Source organism: Azolla caroliniana, unplaced genomic scaffold (genome assembly GCF_043228905.1).
Source record: "Azolla caroliniana isolate FFs.n. ecotype wild unplaced genomic scaffold, voAzoCaro1.0.p SCAF_17, whole genome shotgun sequence".
Classification (NCBI taxonomy): Eukaryota; Viridiplantae; Streptophyta; class Polypodiopsida; order Salviniales; family Salviniaceae; genus Azolla; species Azolla caroliniana.
This window is the reverse complement of record NW_028230452.1, coordinates 1,090,600-1,113,377: the sequence shown is the minus strand read 5'-3', so window position 1 is coordinate 1,113,377 and position 22,778 is coordinate 1,090,600. Positions and strand designations below refer to the sequence as shown.

The 22,778-nt window shown below is 36.5% G+C and overlaps 4 protein-coding genes across 7 annotated transcripts; 2 read left to right on the top strand and 2 right to left on the bottom strand.

Moving 5' to 3' along the window:
- The first annotated feature begins 975 nt into the window (after nt 1-975).
- On the top strand, nt 976-4,108 carry LOC147852658 (sequence-specific DNA binding transcription factor). Its single transcript, XM_087333664.1, has 5 exons — nt 976-1,133; nt 1,527-1,656; nt 2,971-3,171; nt 3,270-3,437; nt 3,544-4,108. Exons 1-5 carry the CDS (start codon nt 1,000-1,002, stop codon nt 4,006-4,008), a joined length of 1,098 nt encoding a protein of 365 aa, XP_087189790.1. The 5' UTR covers nt 976-999; the 3' UTR covers nt 4,009-4,108.
- Nucleotides 4,109-8,413: 4,305 nt separating this feature from the next.
- On the top strand, nt 8,414-9,530 carry LOC147852657 (histone H3.3). The gene is made up of 4 exons (XM_087333460.1): nt 8,414-8,530; nt 8,704-8,780; nt 8,859-8,949; nt 9,106-9,530. Exons 1-4 carry the CDS (start codon nt 8,459-8,461, stop codon nt 9,274-9,276), a joined length of 411 nt encoding a protein of 136 aa, XP_087189586.1. The 5' UTR covers nt 8,414-8,458; the 3' UTR covers nt 9,277-9,530.
- Nucleotides 9,531-10,512: 982 nt separating this feature from the next.
- LOC147852656 (putative nucleoside diphosphate kinase 5) lies at nt 10,513-13,531 on the bottom strand. The gene is made up of 5 exons (XM_087332811.1): nt 13,432-13,531; nt 12,962-13,190; nt 11,294-11,401; nt 11,088-11,197; nt 10,513-10,771 (listed from the first exon to the last, which is right to left on the bottom strand). The coding sequence occupies exons 1-5, from the start codon at nt 13,505-13,507 to the stop codon at nt 10,740-10,742; spliced, it is 555 nt and encodes a 184-aa protein (XP_087188937.1). The 5' UTR covers nt 13,508-13,531; the 3' UTR covers nt 10,513-10,739.
- Nucleotides 13,532-14,340: 809 nt separating this feature from the next.
- On the bottom strand, nt 14,341-18,776 carry HY2 (phytochromobilin:ferredoxin oxidoreductase, chloroplast / phytochromobilin synthase (HY2)). Of its 4 annotated transcripts, XM_087333668.1 has the most exons (9): nt 18,453-18,776; nt 17,849-17,968; nt 17,139-17,233; nt 16,802-16,895; nt 15,800-15,931; nt 15,253-15,357; nt 15,112-15,162; nt 14,616-14,807; nt 14,341-14,583 (listed from the first exon to the last, which is right to left on the bottom strand). In XM_087333668.1, the coding sequence occupies exons 1-8, from the start codon at nt 18,696-18,698 to the stop codon at nt 14,628-14,630; spliced, it is 1,023 nt and encodes a 340-aa protein (XP_087189794.1). In that variant the 5' UTR covers nt 18,699-18,776; the 3' UTR covers nt 14,341-14,583; nt 14,616-14,627. The 4 variants fall into 4 exon arrangements, with proteins under 4 accessions (XP_087189794.1, XP_087189792.1, XP_087189796.1 ...); XM_087333666.1 differs by having other exon boundaries at nt 14,341-14,807; XM_087333670.1 differs by having other exon boundaries at nt 14,341-14,807; nt 17,849-17,943; nt 18,453-18,595.
- Nucleotides 18,777-22,778: the final 4,002 nt, after the last annotated feature.

The following is a 22,778-nucleotide window of genomic DNA, read 5'->3' as shown; positions in this document are numbered from 1 at the left end:
CTTGGGTATCACTATAAATAAGAGTCCTAGCTACCCTCATATCATCATCTAGTTGACTATGTCGAGACTTTGTCTTGTGGTGGGTCAACTCTTGTAGCGAGTGCGCCAACACCAAGTACGACTCGACACCACGACGGTGGTATGGGACGCCGATCGAGGCTCGAGTCCATCTCGATCCCTTCGCTCGGGGGTGGTCGGGTGGATCGACACCCTTCTTTCTCTCTCTTCTTTCTATCTAGATCTATGTTTTATCCTTATTTTATGCTTACATTAGTTCATGTCTCTAATAGTCAATGTTGCCCATAAGTCTTAGCTTACACTATAAAGCTCTTTATTGAGGTCAGACACTTACGAGACTTGCAAAGTGTGGGTTCGAGCTTAGCAAGGGAAGCGAGTTAATCCCCAAGGAGTGGCGAGGAAATGTCTAACACCAAGGAAAACCAAACTTGCACCAAAACTGTGACAAGGGGTATTGTTGAGATCGAATCACTCAAAGTCATCGGGTTAACTTCGAGGTTGAAGTCTTGTGACGAGAGGGGAATGTTCGACAAATGAATACACGAGAAACATTTGCCTGCGTCTTGTCAAATTTATGTAGAAAGCTTATTAATGGCTCCAATGGGTGTGGTGCGGATTAGCATATCGAAACCGAAATGTTGCACTATGAGCACAGGCGGCCCTGACAAAGTTCACCACCCATGGAAGGAACCTTTGGAAGTCTTCTGAAGTTATAACCACTCTTTGTGGGGTAACAATTAACGTGGTTCATTCTGTGGTGGCATCCTGGGAAATACAGAGAAAACACAGGGGGCATCTAAAGAAATAAAGAGAAAACACAGGGGCATCATTGGGAATAAAGAGAAAACACAGGGGCATCATTGGGAATAAAGAGAAAACACAGGGGCATCTAAAGAAATAAGGGAGAAACCCTTCTCCTTCCTTCCTTCATTTTGTTTTTGTCGGTCTTCGCTTCTCTGTGTTTTATGTGTGAGCCTTGCGATGTCGCGATCTCTGGTTCAACCCGTCGGACAGAAGCGCCTCACGAACGTGGCCGTGGTGCGTCTCAAGAGCCATGGCCTCCGCTTCGAGATCGCTTGCTTCAAGAACACTGTGCTCTCCTGGCGATCTCGAGTGTAAGTTGAAAGAACGAAAGATTTCTCTTCCTGTTTCGTCCTCGTTTTGGTTTCCCCCTTTTGTATTTCTCTCATGGAAATCTCAAGTGGAAGTATAGAATGAAAGAAGGCAAGCTTCCTCCCCCCCCCCCCCCCCCTTAACAATTTGATTCTTCCAGTTTGCCTGTTCTGTTTGTTTCTGCCATTCACCCGTCTTTACAGTAGGTTTATTCTTCTTTTGTTCTCTTTTGTTTAGTTTAAGAAGTTTTCCTTTTCATTATCTTTTCGTAGGGTCTTCGTTTTCTCATCTTTGCATTTCCTTTTAGTTCTGAGGGCTTATTTTTTATCTCTCTCCTGTCCGTCTCATTTTCTTCTTCTTTCTCATATTTCCTTTTGTCTACTTTTATGATGCAGTGAGAAAGACATTGATGAGGTTTTGCAATCTCACACAGTCTATAACAACGTCTCCAAAGGGATTCTGGCTAAATCCAGGGATCTTATTGCTGTTTTTGGTACCGATGATCAAGACAAGATTTGCCTTGAGGTACTTTTACATCGGTTATTTATTCTTGTTGTTGTCGTTATGTTGTCGTCTAGTGTGTGAGGCAAGATACAGTGTTATTGATTGTTATCACAAGTATCTACACCTTGATCCTCATATGCATTCATAGGTTCATATGGGTTAAGTGAAAGTTTCAAATTGATTTGGTTGATTTGCCTACAAAATGACTGCAGATCTTTGTAAAAATAAATCCTGTTTTTATTGTGTTTTTTCTGCTCTCCTAGTTATTCAAGAAGCTGTGCTAATCATTGTGGCAGATATCAGATGGTTGTAATTCAATTCAATGTATTGAAGCTTTGTGTAAAAGATTTTTGTATGTTAGAACAAGATTGTTGGCACAAGTTGGATTCATTGAATCATCGTAGACGATTAGATAGGTCTTTATTGAAGGGGAATTGTTCACCATACACTTTATTAAGCTTTATCATTTTGGGGAATGTGTTACGTTTTAAAGGAAATAGTCCAATCCCTGTTTCAAGAAAGGCTGATTTTGTTTCAGCTTTTTTTTTCTTCTCGTTGCGCTTTGGTTGCAATTATAATTCGAACTCAGATTTATTATTGTGTTTTTACTGGGGGTTTTTTAATATTTGAAATTCCATCTCTCGGTATAGTCATCTGGACACATACCTGGGATCATTCCCTGTTATGAAGGGAACAATCTCAAACAACTGAATATGATATGTTCACAGGATTCAAATATATGCATATTTTACATGTTTTTGTCAAGATTAATAAAAGCTAACATTTCTCTTAAATAATGCTACACTTCTTCATAAAACCATGATTCAGCACATTGAATCATATAATGGTCATTTCATAAATTAATGATTCATTATGAATTGTGCACACTCTTTGGGTTATCGATGAATGCTCACATGAAGCATTATGATTCTTTCATGGGATCATACACAGTTGCAAGTTTAGAGTATTTAGCCTTATAACAGGACATATAGGATATTTATAGCGGCATCTACTTGTTTCATTCATCTATCCAGTTTTTTGTTCTTCAAACACATGATTTTCTTGCTCATGTGATGGTCCAGTGATTATTTCTCATGCACATTGTTTGAACTTTGTATGCAAGGGTATGTCTTTTTGGTAAATGAGCTTCTGTCCTTAAAAATGTCTTGCTGCTTCCTGTAACCAGGAAATTCCCTCCTTCCAATTCTTCTACTACCTTCATTTGTTCTTCTTATTGTCCCGCACATTTATTATAGAATACTACTTTATGGCTGGTTTAATGTGCATGCAGAACTAGTAGTTGTAATAGTTGTAACCTTGTCCAATGGTCTGTAGATTTTAGAGAAAGGGGAACTTCAAGTATCAGGGAGGGAAAGAGAAGCACACCTTTCGAATCAATTCAGGGACATTGCAATGATTGTGATGAAGAAAACTGTGAACCCAGAGACACAACGGCCTTATACAATCAGCATGATTGAGCGCTTCATGCGAGATTTGCACTTTGCAGTAGACCCAAATACAAACACCAAGAAACAGGTATGCTTCTGAAGGTTTTTAAAAATACACTGCTGGCTTTAAATGTTAGATGATAATGCTAATCTGGTTAAAAAATTTGGTCATGATGGAGGCTCTAGGCTCTAGAGCTTATCAAGGAGCTGCAGACTCATTTTCAAATTATTAGGGCTAGAATGCGACTCCAACTCATTGTGCCAGATGATAAGGGCGCAAGTCTAATAGACAAACTGAAGGAATGGGATGCGCTTGTTGAACAATCTGACAAATCTAATGGGATGCTGAAAGCGGTAAGATTCTTCACATTCGGGTCAAGTATTGACACAGTTAAGCAAATATTTATTCAGGGTATAGGTATCATGTATATATGATCAATCAATGCGATGTTTTTTGTAGGTCTGTCAATTGGAGCCTGGTCATTTTCGTGAATGCGATGCATTTGTTAGGGATTCTAATGGAAGATTGGATGTCCTCGTGATGGCTGTACAGAATGAAGGTGATGGTTTTGTCGATGATCTAGTTGATGATACAAACTCATCTCGCCCATCTTCTTCTCAGATGGCAACTGAAGGTGGTGATGTAAGTACTTCTGAGGACATGCCTACTCTAGAATCTTTATCTTTGCAGACAGGAGAACCGACCATAAAAGCTTTGGCACCAAAAGAGAAGAAACAAAAGTGCAATACTTGTGATGTAGAGGTAGGCGATGCAGCAAAGTATAGGGAGCATTTCAAATCAGAGTGGCACAAACATAATTTGAAACGCAAAGTGAAGCAACTACCTCCTGTTTCATCGGAGGAATGGATGCTTGACACTGAGATTGCTGGAGAAATCAATGACGTCAATGAGTATTGTCGTTAGTGCTCTTACTCAATGACTTCTGTAATCTTTGTTTTAATTGAAGTTTACCCAATTTGTAAAGAATGGTTGAGAGTTAAATTACGAATGTTACAAACAAAAAGAGAGAAGTTTTTGAAGCAGATTGCATAGAGATAGTTTTTTATGATTATCTTTGGAGGTTGAGTATGACAACAAATGTAACATTTCGACGTCATTATATGAAACTGAGTAGTGACAATCGATGTAGCAATTTGGATTGCATAATTACATTTTGAGAAATTTGTGCAGAGTTTTTGTTTCGTTGAAGATGTGTGAAAGCATTTTTAAATGTGATCAAAAGCAAAGCATTGTATTAATGCGTGATAAGACTCCTATATCTGTTTGGGACAAAATGTATGATGTCAATTGGAATCATCACCTCTTGCCCAATTATTGTCTCACGTTGAAATGAGTGAACTAAGTCAAATGGAATCAATAGATCAGATGGTAGACATTAGGATGGGCTCAAACCTGCTCATTGAAGAATCTAGTTTTGTACTTGCTACATCTGTTATATAATGTGCGAAGCATGAACCTCCACATTTTTCTTAGGTCATGATATGTTGGCATTGCAAAAAAGCTTCATTTAGATATTCATGTCCATGTTCTCAATGGGAAACGTTCTCGTCTTTTTCCAAGTGGGCTTTAGGGATGCTATTGTCACATACCACTTAGGAACTTCAATGTCAAGCAAGGTATTTAAAGCTTTCCATATTATCAAGTGGCTCTTCAAGTTCTTGTCGCATAGCTTAGTATGCACACAAAGGTCTTCCAATGCCCTAGTAAGCCTTGCATCTTCTAAAGTATTTGGTAAAAGCATGATGATCAAATTCTTGATGATAATTTCTTCAATGGAGCTTCAACCAACTTTCTTCCATTAAAATTCAAAAGGATGACAAGAAATATCAATAGAATAATGCATTCTCAATGATAACTTCTTCAATGGACCCCTTACCCCTCAAGCAACTATCTTCCATTAATATTGGAAGGGGGACGAGAAGATCAATAGAGTGGTGTTTTTGAAAAGTGGGATTGTTCGTTAACCTTCCTACAATTTTTTTCAAGCCAACACACTTTTTGTTTATTCAATTATACATCCAAATAGTTTGTGATAAGTGAGTCAACATGATTGTCCGATAATTGTGTAGATTATTTACATCTCCACCTTTTTGTGAAGGTTTGATCCAATTTGTAATCTAATCATTACAACATGTTGTCTTACCAAGTATTATTAAACATATCACATATCCATGCATGTGCTTCTGTTGTGCGTTTGAAATTCTCCCACCTCAAGAGGCCAATGTCTTAAGTCCTATGCATACCTTCTCTTTACAAAAGGCATATGTGAGCGAGAGAAAGAAAGAAAGAAAACAAATGTGAATTGGTTCCAAAATATCATTTGTTTAATGTGTAGGTAATATATATGACAGTGCTAAAAACAAAAGGCAAACAAAGCTAACAATGTTTTTATATTGACTATATTTTGGTAGACATAAGAGTTGTTAATATCTTTGAATAAAATTTATGGGTTTTCAACTTGAGTTAATGGGTAAGTAAAGTATGGCATTTGAATTTATCTAAATGTTTGTATTCACAAAGGTTGATGAATGCTCTGGACTAGTGGACTCTATATTGTAGTGATAGGCGTGCATAAACTCTTGTAGTATGCATGTCTTTGGGTGTAGTTATTGTGTGAGCTTTTCATCGAGTGTCAATGTTTAGTACAAAAATTGTTTTAACAAAATTTGGTCCTTGCTTGAAGATGATCATCCTAACCCAGTCTCAAAGTGGCAAACCAGCTCATCTCAAGTTTGAAAACCTCCAAACCAATAAAGGCTTGTCCTATTTGGTTTGGACAAGGCCAATCCAGTTTAGCCGAAACCGAACCGTTGCAGATGCCTAATGATTTTATTGATTGTGAATCCTCATGAAGCATACCATGGAATCATTTGAAATAACATGGGTTTATTGAGTATTATTTTAAGTATTTAGGCTATAGACAAATTTGGTGTGTGATCCAATACCATTGAAATCAAACAAATTGGTTTTACAAATGTCTTAATGCTCACATCATTCATCATGTTTACTTATTGTGAAGTTCACAATGCGTCCCGTCTTGAAGAAGTAGTCTAGCAAAGTATTTTCAACAACCTCCGTATCTTTAAGAAATACCTAATTAGAATACACAATCTTTCACAATTGATAAAATTTTGTCTTTGAAGGAAATTTTGTTGAAAAGGAAAATGAAAAGTATTTGACTCTTTGTACTAGCAAAGTATTGAAATCAATCACATGGAAGCAAACAACACAAACAAATGTAAACATGCTCAAATTGAAAGCCAATAACACCAAACATTTGACAAGTTCATCTTCGTTGATAACAACCAATGGGAAGCTTGAAACTTATGTCATTAAGCATGCCAACTACAATTCAAAAGATCGGCCACTCAACTGAAGGCAATTATCATAACAATTTGAATACAAACACAATCATCTGAAACATGAAAACAATTGGAGGGTACTAACACCAGAGTGAAAGGATAGACTTGCCAAGTTGTGTGGGTTGCCACAACCACCATGGGTGGATTATGAAGACTTTGGATCAACAAGGGGTAATCATAAATATGGAGCAATAATTGAAGTTGAAGAGCTTTTTGACGAATTATTGCTGGTTGGAGATATGGTACAATGGACTACCATGTTATTGGGCTACATTGAGCATGATAAGAACAAGGAGGCTACACAATTCTATCCTCAAATGCTTGTGCAAGGTCTCTTACCTAATATGATGACATTTTCTGATATGTTGAAAGCAAGTGGCAACATGGGATAATTGGTAGTACATTCTGAAATGAAATTGGATTTTCAGATGGATAACAAAGGATCCATGGCTAGACATTGTCTTACACAAGATGGGCTTGGGAAGGATAGTCACTTCCTTTCCATCTATTTTGTAGGTTGTAGTTGATATGCCTTTTTGAAAACTAATGGAAGAATATTTTGTTTTGAAAAAAAAAGGGACAACCCCCCTTTTTTACATTGTAAATAAGGATGCATGAACCATCCATGCATCTTCTCGAGTGGATGAATGTCAAACATGGGGCACTAATTCATTGACATATACTTGTATCATCAAATACTGCTCCACTGATGATTTGTTGTTTTGCATACTTCTCTTGTTTCCAATCCATTCCTCTCACCTCTACAACTTACAATGGTTTTATATACACACTAATCATGTACGAATTAGCTTCGACCCCAAAAATAGTGATAATATGCGAGGTTTTTCTGCTGAAACTTGGAAGCCATTTAGGCATGTTTGTGGACAAAGTCAGAAGGATGTACACGTGAATTGGGTAGGAATTCATTATGATGGTGCCAAAAGAGAGAATTGGATGCTGTTTCCACAACTTACAAGAGCTCTCCACAACAAAAGGAGCCAAACAAAGCGCTCAAACGCAAACAAAAATCAGAAGAATGAGAGTCTCCTTATTCTCGTTTTTCGTGGCTTCGTTGCTTTTTTGTTTTTTTGTTTTACCTGGCCAATCAGAAGCGAGGATGCGGATTTTGTGTTTGTTTAGGCTGCGTAGAGCCGTAGATGTCAGATGATCGCACGGCTCTTATACATGGGATTGTATCAGCCGTAGATCTCGAGGATCGAGGTTCTGATCTAACGGTTCCGGACATCTGTCATTACCTATATAAATAAAGTGATACCCCGACTTCGCAATTCTTCGCTTTCATTCGCTCTGCCTCCTCTGCTTCACATCTCCAAGGTATGCTCCTCCCGAAACGCCCGTTTCCCTGCTGCCGTTTCGTTCTTGAATTCTTCTTCTCAAGGAGCTCATTCACAGTGTTCTCTCTCTCTCTCTCTCTCTCTCTCTCTCTCTCTCTCTCTCTCTCTCTCTCTCTCTCTCTCTCTCTCTCTCTCTCTGTTTGTATGTATGTATGTATTTTTATTTGTTTGTTGTCTCTCTGTGTCTCTCTGTCCGACCTGCAAAGAGACAATTCTGTTTGACTGCTGAAACATTCTTTTATATCTTGGGTTTCTTTGTTAAGTCAGTCGGCCTGAATCACACATCTTAGGATTCTCCAACTCTCTCAAATTCCCTCACGATTCCTTTGTGCAATCAATAACACTTATTTGTATCTCTCTCTCTCTCTCTCTCTCTCTCTCTCTCTCCTGTGTGTGTGTGTGTGTTTATCATCTCCAATGCGTGTTTCCTACCGTGCGTTTTCTGATTCAGCGATATAAATCATATGATGATCTCCCTCTCTCTCTCTCTCTCTCTCTAGTTGTGTTTCCTTAGATTTGTGTCTTTATCATTCGTTTTTCGATTCGTTTCACATCCATGAACTAATTTGTTCAATACCTTTTTCATAACAGACTTTTATCTCCTGTTCTCTTCCGTTTTTCGTGATCTCTGCATAAATGGCTCGTACTAAGCAAACCGCTCGCAAGTCAACTGGAGGAAAGGCTCCTAGAAAACAGCTTGCCACTAAGGTATGCCCATGCTGTTAGCTGTTGATGATTGATTGATTACCATATTTATGTTTTTCTAGCGTATAGTTTTTGCATGGTTGAAATTAACAAAATATTTTGAGTTGCTGCATGGATAAGTTGTTATATCAGTTTCGGATATATTTGACTCATAAGAGCTGTTTTCAAATTACTAGGCTGCTCGCAAATCTGCACCAACCACTGGTGGTGTGAAGAAGCCTCACCGCTACAGACCTGGAACTGTTGCCCTGAGGTATGATCTTATTAAGAAATGATTTCTTTGGTATGTTTTGGAATCTGTTGTGAACATGTGTATGCAATGGATTTGCAGAGAAATCCGTAAGTATCAGAAGAGTACTGAGTTGTTGATCCGGAAGCTTCCTTTTCAGAGGCTTGTTCGTGAAATTGCTCAGGATTTCAAGGTATTTATACCTTTACAACTAATATTTTATGCATTATGTTAGCCGTGTTTTCATGGCAGTGCTTTCTCAGAATTGTATTTTACTTGCAATATGATTTTTCTGTGTTTGGTGGATTTTGTTGGACACTGTATGAGTAGTGTTAAATATTTTTGGCAGACTGATCTCCGTTTCCAGAGCCATGCAGTTCTTGCTCTACAAGAGGCTGCAGAAGCATATCTTGTTGGGTTGTTTGAGGACACCAACCTGTGCGCTATTCATGCCAAGAGAGTCACCATTATGCCAAAGGATATTCAGCTTGCCAGACGTATTCGTGGAGAACGTGCCTAGATAAACGTATTTGTGTTATCTTAATTTGTTGTAGTGTTTTGGTTATGTACAGAAGAGTCAAAACTGAAATCTCTCAATGAAGATACTAGAATATCTTTATTTCGTGTTCTGTTGATATGTCTCCTGTGTTGGAGAGTATAATCCAATTTTAACAGTAGATTATGTGAATCCTTCTCACATTTAACTTGGTTCTACCTAAGGACCAATTTTTGGATTGTATGACTGAAATCTAAATATAGTACTAATGTTGACTATTTGATTCAATCTATGGATTACTAGCACAAAAGTATTGTTTTCTGTCACAGCCTGGTAGGGTAATTGGTTTGTTAAGTTGGTATGGCGATAATGGAAGCATTCGAGATAAAATAGCAGTATGATTATACTTGCTTATCGTTAATAATGGGTTTGATAAAAGCATTTGAGATATAATGTTGATGGATGTCTGTTTCACAAATTTCTGCTCCTAACAAAGTTTATCACATCATGATTATATGAATTGGATGGTTGTAATGGGGCCATTTGTGATGGCTGTAATGGAAGCATTTGGGATAGAACAGCATTGTGATTATTCTTCCTGACTGTTACTGTTTCTCATTCTTCTGCTCCCAACAATGTTTATCACATCACAATTATACGAACTGGAGGCCTCTACATTCTGAACAGATGGATGGAAAAAGTTATACCTTTGAAAGAAACAAAGGTACAAGCGTGATGTTTTGTTGCAACTTATTGAGTGTAAGTGGAATAATTAATCGTATTCAAAAACAAATGTCTTGTTGCAACTTATTGAGTGTAAGTGGAAAAATTAACCGTATTGTAAAACAAAGATGAAGTATCCGTCAGTAGATACTGTCATTGTGTATTATATTCATGTACTTAGAGTATATTGTATCTTTGGTACTCTAAAAGTATCTCCTAAGAAAGCCTGTAATTCAGAGTTTCATTCGTGCTTTGAATATAAGAAGGTTGGTTGTTCATAACTAATATGTGCAGATGAAATTTCATTACAATTTGCACGTGAAGGAAATTTCCTATGGATACAACATATACATGGGCATCAAATGCCTCCGATTGCTAATCTTCAAATGTCAAAACCTATACAATCCAATTGGCATGCATATTCTTTTAAATTGATAGTATATACTATATAGGAAACGCCAAACCAAACAGTTGCCATTCCATGAGTAATTTTTCTGATGTCCACATACTTTGATAATGGAAATTAAATATATTGACAAAGATATCCTGGGCTTGTGATGTAGGTAAAGCCCTGTTGATTTTTATATCCTGGCCACTGAAAAGTAAAATCAATCATCTTTTTACAGTAATCAAAATAGTTGAGCTAACTGTGTTTGGTTCCTAACTGATGCTTTGTTGGATAAATGTGGTGTTTCCTCTTCAACCTTGTTGTACAGGAGCGGATTATCAGCCAGATCCCCAAAAACTTCATAGTAATAAACTAGCTACAATTCTTCATGATCTGCTGAATGCTCATCTATATTAACAGTGACTACTTTCAATTAGTCACACATAAGAGCAAAAGGGAATTTTGTACAACTCTACATGCACACGTGGTTACCGGTAGTATTGTGTTAACACACAGATCTCACATTGCCAATCTAATTTCCTTATCGGAATTCATGTATCCGTTTAAAAGATACACTGACCAGTAATTTTCCTCATTATCTAAATAGACTGACTTGTGGCTAGCTAAACGAGAGAAACAAGGGGCATTCAGGAAATCACGGAAACTTACATACACTGGGCAACTAATTTTTTCTCTTTATTCGACACAACAAAATTCTGCTCACCTTTCCCGATATCCTTGAACAAAATTCCAATCTCTCGTTCAGCGGACTCTGGAGAATCAGATCCATGAACACAATTCTGTGTCGTACTAGATCCAAACATGGCTCTTATACTGCATATTCAGTAAAACGTTTTCCAATTCAAACACTTGCCTTTGATAAAATATTAGGACTTTTACCCAAGAAAAATAGAGCTACAACCATAATACCTATTTGGATATTCCTTCTGTGCCCTCACAGGATCAGTGGAGCCAATTAATGATCGCCATTTCGCTACCGCATCCTCATGTTCAAGTATCATGGCCACAATCAAATCACTATCATCCAAACATTTCAGATTTTCACGTTGCAACAAACTCAGGAGCATTTGTGGAAATAACCGAGGGCATTGGGGATCAATGAACACTCAGGGACATTTGGTGAAATAATGTATGAATCAATTCAATTTCGCTCTTTAGGATCACATGATCAATACATTATAATTTTTGTCTTAAAGCTTTGTCTGTATATCTCTACTTCTAGCTTCCTTTTTATGTTAATATTAATAATAATTATTATTATTATTATGTTTCCAAAACAATGGAAAGACTTTTATTTCTCTCTTAAATCTTAATCTTCCTTCTCGTACCTAGAGTGTATCCTATGTCCCCTAATTGCACTCTGAACAAACAACTCAAACCCTAAAACTAGTACGAATAAGTGTCTATATATGATGCCTGATTTAAAGCCGTGCACCAGTAAACCCTAGGTTGTGAGGAAACCATATCTATACAAATTGTGACCAGCCGCACAATCCATGACCTAATGACCCTATCTGCAGCCTAATTGACTCCGTTACAATACAATCATCCAATTGTCACAACCAGCATCATGAAAGACAGGATACATTTGGTGCATGACCATAACCTGGGAAATTATGACAAGCATACACTTTTGCATCAACCAAAATGCCATCATCATTAAGAAAAGAATGAATATCTTAGCAGCATGACTATTAAGTTTGGAAATTGTCATGATCACATATATTAGATCAATCATAATGTCATTAACGATAAGGATAGATATATTCAGAACATAATCATAACCTTGGAAATTGTGAAAATAATATACACTGGTCACAATGCTATCATCATCAAGAAAGTATCGATATCTTTGGTATGTGATCATTAACTTTGTAAACTGTGAGAAGCAAAGGGCAACACATAATAATTTTCCACCACAAATGGATGCACAACATATAGGCACATAAAACAGATAGCATATTAAGAAAATATGGCCACATCTTCAGGGCAATGTCTTTCATGTTATACCATATGAATCTTTTCTACAACAGCTTCTACATGCAGTGCATATAACTTAAAGTGAACACTGTGACGAGAACAGACAAATGAATTTTGTAAACTGAATATTGTGACAAAACTTTATCATATGAATCTTTTCTTCTGGCCACATATTTCTTGAACTGAATGTTATGACAAAAACAAATATTTTCTTCTCCAAGCAATTCTTCTGGTGATGTGTATAGTTTAAACTCAATATTGATGACCAAAAGTGATTTTAACTTGAAGCACAAATATTCTATTCATATATAAAACATCTGGCGATCTATAGCACTATTTAGACAGAAAATGCAAAAGAGAATACCGAAAAATTACATTCTCATATGCATACACATTCGCATATACATGTACCAATACCTATGTATATGTAACTCTGTAGAGAATACCGAAAGATTACATACACATACGCATACGCATTCGCATACACATTCACATATACATGTACCAATACCTATGCAACTCTATTACTCGATATGAAGGGAATACAAATTAGGTCACCAAATAATAGATGTGAATTTAAAGGATAAGTAATCTTACCTTGTCATGAATCCGATAAGATCTTGAAAGAATGGCTTGTTGATATGTTCTGAATAGAATGATTCTGCAGTCTTGACATCCAAATGCAAGGTTTTCTCCCGTGAGATGAAGAAGCCAGAAGAGAGTATAATGGCCTTGATGGAGTCAGTATAATTTGATCTCACTCCATCAGGCTTCACCATAGCCAGAGTTCTTTCTCTTTCACAATATACTGAAGCTATATGTGACACTGCACGGAGAGAGAAAGAAAGGGAGTTGTATTAACGTCTGATAAGAAGCAAAATTCAGGAAGAGAGAAAGAGAGGGAGAAAGTTGTATCGACTTCTGTTGCAGGAAAAATTCAGAATGGGAGGAAGAAAGAAGTGCTAATGTCTCTTGCCGGCAAGAAATGGATGAGAGAGAGGGAGAGATCCCTTTATAAGCATAAATAAGAACTAAATGAAAGACCTGAAGAAGAAGAGAGTACTTACGCAGAAGAAGAAGAAGAAGAAGAAGAAGAAGAAGAGAAACTTCTCTAAACATGAAGCTTGAGCACGCCATCGCCATGGAAAGAATGAGGGGAAGGGAGAAATTTACTAGTGAAGCGAATGAGAGTATTTGGAGCAAGGATTCGAACCCACGACATTTGACTGCGCTGATCACCAGCAGGCTATTTACGCTCTTTCAAAACTTAAAGAGTTTTTGCATTGGATGGTCGGTAGGCTTCATGGGCAACCCAAACAATTTTAATGCAACATTACATGGTAAAGCATGCTGTGAAACACACCACATTCACATACCTGTGGAAGAGAATTTAGACATTAACAGCTTGACTTCTAACTCTATGATATGTCAGAAATAGATCTTCACATGGTAACAACTGCATTGCCAATGTCCACATGAAGACTATGCCAACCTGATTTTTATGATATTGTTTGAGCAACAGAGAATAAAATGTGAAGTCATTGCCACCCAACGCAAATGGTATCATTGGACCATTCCCCAGGTTCACTCGAATCAATTAAATTATGGCCTACATTGATTTGCAGCATTACACTACTCTGCGACGATAGAAAAATAATGGTGCAATAATAAAGACACCCTGCAACCATCAGATTATCCATTCAAAACTGCCCCTAAAATGACATCAATACCTCAACATGATTGTGACACATTATATATGCGAAGATAAAATCATAAAATCATAGAAATCAGAATACATTTTTTCAGAATTTGAAGTTTTTGTAAGCAGAATTCCTTTGCAACTGCCCTTATTTGAACACTGTATCATAACCATGTGGTAGCACTGGTGCAAGCAAACACTACAATCTTGACATCATAGTCTTGCTGAATGAAAAGCATTGCATAAAGTCTTGATGTTCTAAAAACTGCTTCAAACCTTCATGTATAGAGAGAACGAAAACATTATCCAAAGAAGTATACAAATCCGGTCATGATAGGTTTTTAGAGCTATCAACATAAATTACATTTCATTCCATACAAATTCTGACACAACAGGCTTATAAACTATCAACATAAATTACTCTTCATAAAACTTTTTCGAGTGAATTTCTCTTCATAGAGAGGAAAAAAAAGACAAGTCAAAACAAATCTTTCTTCTCTAATACAGTTAATAGTATATACTATAAACAGCAGCATGTATTTTTACAAAAACTTAGAGAAGGCATTATCCTTCAGAGACAAAATTGCCATGCTTATCCCATGGACGGGACATGCATGATTTTCCGATTATGCTACGTTTCCTATCAATTCCTCCATCAGCAGACCTGTACTCCGGAAAGTAATCCAAGAAGCTCTCTTTCCCCAAATTTGTCATGCCGTTGAACAGAAACTCTTTTATATATGTCTGGCAAAATCCCTCAAATAGTTCAGAAAAAACATATAAAAAAGCACTGAAACCAATGAACAATGAATGAATGTCAAGGAATTTAAAGATTCTTTATTTTGTTATCGCATTGGTTTATATCTTTGAATGAAGACTCAAAAGATTTCAAAAGTCTTTTATCACAGAATATTATGAAAGCAGTCTCATTTTGGCTCATCATTAAATGAAGTTACGAAACAGATATACTACCAACGGCGTCCTACTTTATAAAGTTTTCTTTTTCCGCAATAGTTCACATATACAAAGTTATATTAGCACACTTTACCTCACACCAATCTTCTCCAAATAGCTTGTGCAGAAGCGGACGACCAGGATCCTATTTGTCATAGTGAAGAGTTTCTTTTTTAAGTATTTGATTTTCTATTCCAAAGAAACATCAGAAAAAATTGCAATTCACATAGGTGACCTTTGTTGCACGCCAAAGTAGATAGCGATGTTGCGCCCGACGGTTCCTAACAATTTCTTCAGGGTCCAATGTGCCCTTGGCATTATCCATAAGTTTCAACCATTCCTGGCAAACAAAAGAGACAACAAGCACACATTTATCTTAGCTCAGGTAGATTTGAACAATGGTTTGGACTATTGTTTATCTAATTTAGCGAGAGTTATATAGGATTTCTACATTCTATAAGAAAACATGCTAACAGATTATATGGCTAGTAGTAACTTTCTCTAAAACAATCTTGCTTTTCATGGAGTTTTAGAGATTTCTCCCTTTTTTCCTAAATAAGAATGTTGACCTTTCTATTCTTCACAAATTAAAGCATATATGTGATTTTAATGAGGGAGATTTAACTTCATAATAGTCCTAGTTAAATATAATCAGATCCTCTACGTTCCATGTGTTAATCTTGATCCCTTCCTAGAATTTATTGTTCTAAAATACAGTGGTTATGCATGGCTCTTTGCATGTATTATCATAAATTGTTCTTTCAACATGTATACTAAAATACCTGGAGATAATCTTTAAAAGCTGGGAAAAGTTTCTCACGTATATCACATCTTGATTCAAGCTTCGTCCATATGACAAGGGGAGAGAAAAATTGCAAAGACTCTGTCGTAAGCTTCTGGCCCCAAGGAAGTACCTATACTTACACAAATATCCATTTTTGGGATCAACACGTTCCTTCTTTTAGTAGCGCCCATTATTAAGACGAGATGTATTACAAATTAGATTGTGTCCATATTTTTTAATTTTTTTAATTTTTTTTTTAACATTAGGGAATTATTAAGTGTATTATTACATCCCTTTTTTATTGATTTCTGAAGGTTAATTTATGACTACATTCTAGACCAAGAGGCAGTGCACCACATTATGCTTTACATGTGCTAAATTCCCTTCTTTTTAGATGATCACTTTTAGCTTATTGTGCCTCCAGTATGCAATGGCAAAAAAAACCTTTACAAATCGGCCAAGTTTCCTTTTCATGCAAGGGTGAAACAATAAGGAATTATGCAGGAATGCTATAAGAATCGAGTGAAAAGTCCAGATAATTTAGTCTTGTTTTGTTCCCTTTATAGACATTTCCAACACTTGCAATCATTTTGATGAATGAGGCAATTTTACTAATTCCCCCCTTTTAGTGAATGAAATGTGTGTCTCTCCATCTTTTGCCCTTTCATATAGGACTAGAGTGTGTGTGTGTGTGTGTGTGTGTGTGTGTGTGTGTGTGTGTGTGTGTGTGTGTGTGTGTGTGTGTGTTAAGAGAAGAAAGAAATAGAACATGTATTAATCTCTAGTAGGCCTTTAAGACACGACAAAAGATTGAATATGAAATGCTTACCTCGTCTATAGACTATGAAAGGGAGAAATGGAATGTAATATATTAACCCATGCAGAAAGTAAAAAATGATGATCTATTAGATGACAAACCAAAAAAGTGATAAATTTGGATGCTCAACATAACAGCAAAAAGGATGGGAATAGGCACCATAGAAAATGATATAGGCATTACCTCTATGTACTTGTTTACCAAAGGCATCAAGCCAGAGTAATATTTCTCTTTATATGCTATGTCTTTTTCAGTATTATATAGAGGATTTAGATCCCTGCAAAAGACAGTCTCGTCGGTCAAGTAAAAACAATAACTTTTTTACATTTTCTTACTACATTAAATTCATTGAAGGCATAAGAAAAACGAATATATGGGGTTGTGGAAGAATTCCTCTGGTTTGTGAAAGAAGTCATATAGGAGATAGGATAATCAGTTACAATAAGATATTTTTAACATTGATTGGTTTCTGGAAACATAGGATTACAGTTCATTCATCTTAAATGAAAAATGGACTCACAACACAATTATGTGTTTACTACTGGTGGAGAAAAAGTCAGCACAAAATATCGGCAAATCATATTCTGGATTTGGAAATATTGCCATGTTCAGAACCTGAAACACAAAGACATTCCCAACATCAGGATGTGTTTTTGTGAGTAAGAAGAAGCCATTTTTTCCTTTCTATTCATAATCTTGCTCAACGGGAAACGAAATAACTCCTTTAAACTGTGTCTTCAACCCCTTGTGATCTTTTATGAAAAGCATAAAGTTAACACTGAGGGTAACAAGCAAATATTGCAACATCTACAGAAGTATACTTTACAACATCTAAAAAAACACCAACAGAATTTTTACAAAACACCTTTTCTAGATTTTGCCAAAAGCACGAATGCCTTATGGTTTCCAGGGTGTAATTTGTTTTCTCTTAGTAGAAGGATGTGCAAACTCATTGACATCCTTATATTTGGATTCAAGGGGATACATTACAATTAGTGACCTTACTTCAAGATAATCATCACATAATCATTATAAAAAAAAGGACATTACATGCAACACACAAATATGCCTTGTCTGCAAATGTGGTGAAGAATTAATGTCTGGAAGCAGAGATAAAAAAACATGAGCACAGATTATCAACAAATATTTATGCTTCCAGATGACGATATTTTGAAGAGATTATTATGGTGGTTTTACATATCAATAAGGAAATAACATGACGCAAATTACCTGCAAATTCTCACCACCATTAATATTGGCGACACGAAAGAGACGCATTTTTGAGGACACAAATGCATTGCTGTATAACACTGTCTTCCCATCATCTGCAACAACTTCCTTTAGACCTTTCTAAGTACAAGGTAAAAGAAGTAGAAGTGAAAATCTTATGATTTCGTAGGAGAGACAAATGTATGACAGGCCTCTAGTGTGACTTGTCTCCACAATCATACATGCATAGTTATCTATCTATCTATCTGTCTGTCTGTCTATATATATGCAAATTTAAGCTACCCACAATAGCATATAGAAATACATAGACATAAATCCCTATATCTATGTTGTTGTGGCGAATTTTTGCTACCCACAATACATAGGTATATATGTACATACATTCATATATGTGTGTGAGTTACCTAGGAGACAATTAATATACATATTCGTACCATACCACTACAGATATATATACGTATACAAATACACGCTCAACAAGTAGGTATACCAACAAACACACATTACATATAATGGTACATATGCATACACATACACCAACACAACATATGCATACGCAAACGCAAACGCATATATAAAAGAAAGTAGAAAGAAGGTCGAATACCTCCATAGGGAAAGGTAATAGATTCCCATGCTTTCCAACTTCAGAGATAGAATACTGTACGAATTCATGGTATAGAGAAGGGGGAGTGTGCGGGTGGGGCAGCTCAACAGAAGCAGATATTGCAGTTGCGATGCTTGTACAAGAAGAAGCTTTCTTCTCAGAGAGCTTAATTCTGCTATTACAGAGCAGGGATGACCTTGAACCTGAGAAAGAGTGAGGGAGAAGAACAGCAGAACAAGAGACCATTATATGTTGAATCGGCCAGATTTGAGCTCACGACCAGAACTCTTCCCAGATATGTGGGTCTGTTTGTCTCTTCTAATTTTGTTTATAGTTTTGGAACGTTTTGTGGGCAAGGGAGCCACGTGATGCATTTCATGGCATAGCTCTAGAGTCATATACATATATATATGTATAGCCTACTAATTAATTAATTAACATAGTAAGCTTATAACCTTTTGAGATCCAATGTTTTCTCCTTTCCTTGGCTTAGAAGCATACGAGACTTTCGGTCGGAAAAAAACTCTCTTATCCGAGAATTGTGATGTTAAACACAAACACTTTTGTCTCACCAAAAACTGGATCCGCAAAAACCTGCTGCTCGAACCGTCTGGTTTGAGCTTGGAAATACGGTTTGAAAGGTTTTGTGGTTCAATCCGGTTTTAAGTTCCAGTTTCTTTTAAATGGTTTGACTTTGTTGGCTCCTCCTGAACTAAATTGAATTGTTGTCGATTGCAAGATGCACCCTTGAAGAAGACACATTCTTGTCCCTGGGGGAAACGACCTCTACTAAACCTTACCCCTAATTATCATGGCCTAGGTTCACAACAATCTGCCCTTTAGTCACCCATACTTAATTCACACCATACCCCTAAAGAGCTTTACCTATGTATAGAAGAAGGACGAACTTTACATTCCCATAATACCCTCAAGCCCCAACTACTCCTTTCCCCGTGAAGTCCTAAAGACTACCCTCGTGGTCTCCCAATAAACGTAGACATACACAATCACATTAATTAATCCAAACGCACACATTCACTCGCATATGTGTGTGTGTGTGTGTGTGTGTGTGTGTGTTGAGGCATAATCATGCACAAAAGAACATACTTCAATATTTACATGCATAAATAACCCTATATTATTTACATTCACACAAAAGCGTGCACACACGTACTTATAACTTGTGGAGAACTCGTTATATATGGAGTCAATCATGGGCCAATTTTTGCTTTTTCATCAATGTCCACGAAGTACACCAGTTCATGTTTTCTTCTTCGACATTAAAAGTTAATGGTTGGAATTGTTAACTACCCAAGTGTACCATGCATCCTAGACTATCGATGCCGTTCACAAGGAATTTTCTAAATGTTGCATTTACGTGCTCAAAAGTGACGATAAATTGTTGGGTGGCAACATGCATAATTCAAACCATCATGTTGGTGATGGTACTAATTTTTGCTTTTAGTTGTTTGGTACATCAGTGTCTTAAACGTAACATTGTGAGCACTTTCTAGTGCTTGAATTTATGTATATTCTCATTCATGAATTGCTATAGTGCACTTTGCAACACCCAAAATGTGATACTTGAAGAGCCACAAAGTGCTTGTGATGGCTTCAAGCCATTTATATGCTTTGGTGGCCTATTAATACTTGGCATCGATTGCTTGACTTGAAATTGCATTGAGGTGTGGGCCTTATAGTTAGTGACAATTGTTTGAAGGCGCAACACCTTCCTTCTCATCGGCAACCATAATTCTTTCTTTGGAATGGATCACGTGTTGCTTGACAAATATTGTGTCTGCATGTATCATTGACATTTGACTTGACAACTTTTAATCTATCCCAATAGTCATTAGGATTTGTCCCAAATAGCTGAGGTGAGCCTTGAGCTTTCAGGCTTACTCGATTCTTCTTCCTCGTATAGTTTCCCATGCATGTTTTGTTTTTACTTTGGTTATTGCGTGCTAATTTGTCACAGTCGTGTGATTATCTCCATCTATATCAATGGTTTTGCGGTCCTTGACCCATACCATGTTATATGTTTGTACTCCTAACTATTTAGATTATCATTCTCCAAAATATCTCAAAGGTTAACTCCCAACGAGTTGGGATTCTTTGTAGCCAAATTGTGTTACTTCTCATGAATATAGAGGTTTCATTACATACAACCATTGTTACACACACTTTTCAGATGTATAGGGAATAATCTCCATCCACATTAATGTTCTCATGCTCTGATTTGCAAACCTTAGCCTACAACAATACATACAAACCTAAACCATAATGAGTCTATATGTCAAGATCTATAACACCTTGCCTATTTTGAATACATGAATACTAAGGACACCCTTAAATTGAATCTTGAATTTTCAATTTCTAGAGGGAAATTTGCACTAAGCCATTTAGTTATTCATATGCATATAAATGGTCTCGACATATTACAAGTAGTCGTCATAGTCACACTACATTATTTTAATAATGTCAATGAATATTGAAGCAATAAGTTGGATTAGAATATATGAATATACTTATTGATCTAATGTTAGTTTATGGTTGTCCAACTACTAAACACATTATTCCAAGTTCCAACAAACACAATGAGCCATTTGACCACATAAAAATGGCTACATAAACCCAAAAAGCATGGTAAATGCACAAGCATGTTTAAGCTCAAAAGTGACCAATCCTCAAGTAGACATTTGTATCAATTAGTTATCCAACAAAGTTGTAAATGTCCACCTCTTTGGGTATTTCCTCCATCGACATGAGGCATGTGGCCATGTACAACGTTGGGAGATATGTATGTTTGTGGTAGCTTAAGAGCAGTTGGAAAGGTAAAAAATTGCGCTGAAGTATCATGTAAATCACTTTAGACAAAATATAAACCATTGTCGGCAAAAAAAAGGTTATAAATGTCCAATCTTTACAAACACACACATAATACTTCTTAAGTGATACTTATTTAATTTGGAATGCTTGTCATCATTGAAGTTGTTGATTGCATATATGTATATGAGCAAAATAAACAAAAGGGGAGAAAACTATATGACAATGTTAGTGGATCATACAAGACTAATCTAAGAGCTTCAAGATTGAAGTCGGTTTCTTTCCAAAGTCATAAAATAAAGGGAAAAGTACCAGGATACCCCTGGAAGTTCGTCTATTTACCAGAATGCCCCTAGAAATTCCAAATTTACCAAACTACCCCTATGTCCAAAAAAATACACTTTATAAAGTAAGTACAAAGGACCCAAAGAATCTCTTAAGTAAAGAAATTTGTGTTTGAAGGGTATTCTGGTAAATAGGGCTTTGTAGATTTGAGTGTATAATTACTTTATAAAGTGTATTTTTTTGGACATAGGGGTAGTTTGGTAAATTTGGAACTTCTAGGGGCATTCTGGTAAATAGACGAACTTCCAGGGGTATCCGGGTACTTTTCCCTAAAATAAATTACGTACTTTTTCTCTATCATCTAGCACTTTTTTTGCCCTCAAAAGAACAAGTGTTTTGTATGAGAATATCCTACGCAATATCACTTGGAGACTATTCAAACATGATTTCCTTTCTTATCGATGATGGAGGACAAGTAGAAAGTGATCAATGGTTTGATGGCGACTCAATTATTCAAGGTACATCGTCATGGGTGTATGGCTTTTATGCATATAATTTGCTGGTTGAGGTAGTTTTCTAACAACAAACTGTTGTTTGAACTTTTAGACTTAAAGGTGGTAGGCAAGTTTTCTATGACCATGATGACAAATTAGAGATTCAAAGACATTGGGTCCATGTGACTCCATTTTCTTCTAAATTAATTTTACATAGGCGTCACAATAAGGCATTGCATTTTTTTCTCAAGTTGGCAAGATATGAACCCTACAATGTGGAGTGATAAATCATAGTCTATTAGACCATGCAATTTGAGATATGGCTACACCATGGGCATAAAGGTAATCATGATTAGGTTGTGTAATATTGAGACCACATTCATAGTTCCATGTATTATAGAATTCGAAGAAACCTTATGATGTATACACAACAAGTGTAAGGACCTATAATAGTATCCAACTACATTACTCACATTTAACTAAGTTCGGTTCAAACCAAATGGGAATATTATCTATCCTGTTGTAAATGGATGAAAGAGTGATGATTGCAATGGACACCATGAAGGTCACCTTGGGTTATATGCTTGAGGTTAGGATAAAGATTAGACAAATGTCGTAAAGGAATTGTTTATCTTTAATTTCTAACCCCACTATGCTTGATTTGGTTGGTGGGTTGCCCACACGAGTGCCATCCAACATCACCCACACAAAAACATAGTTG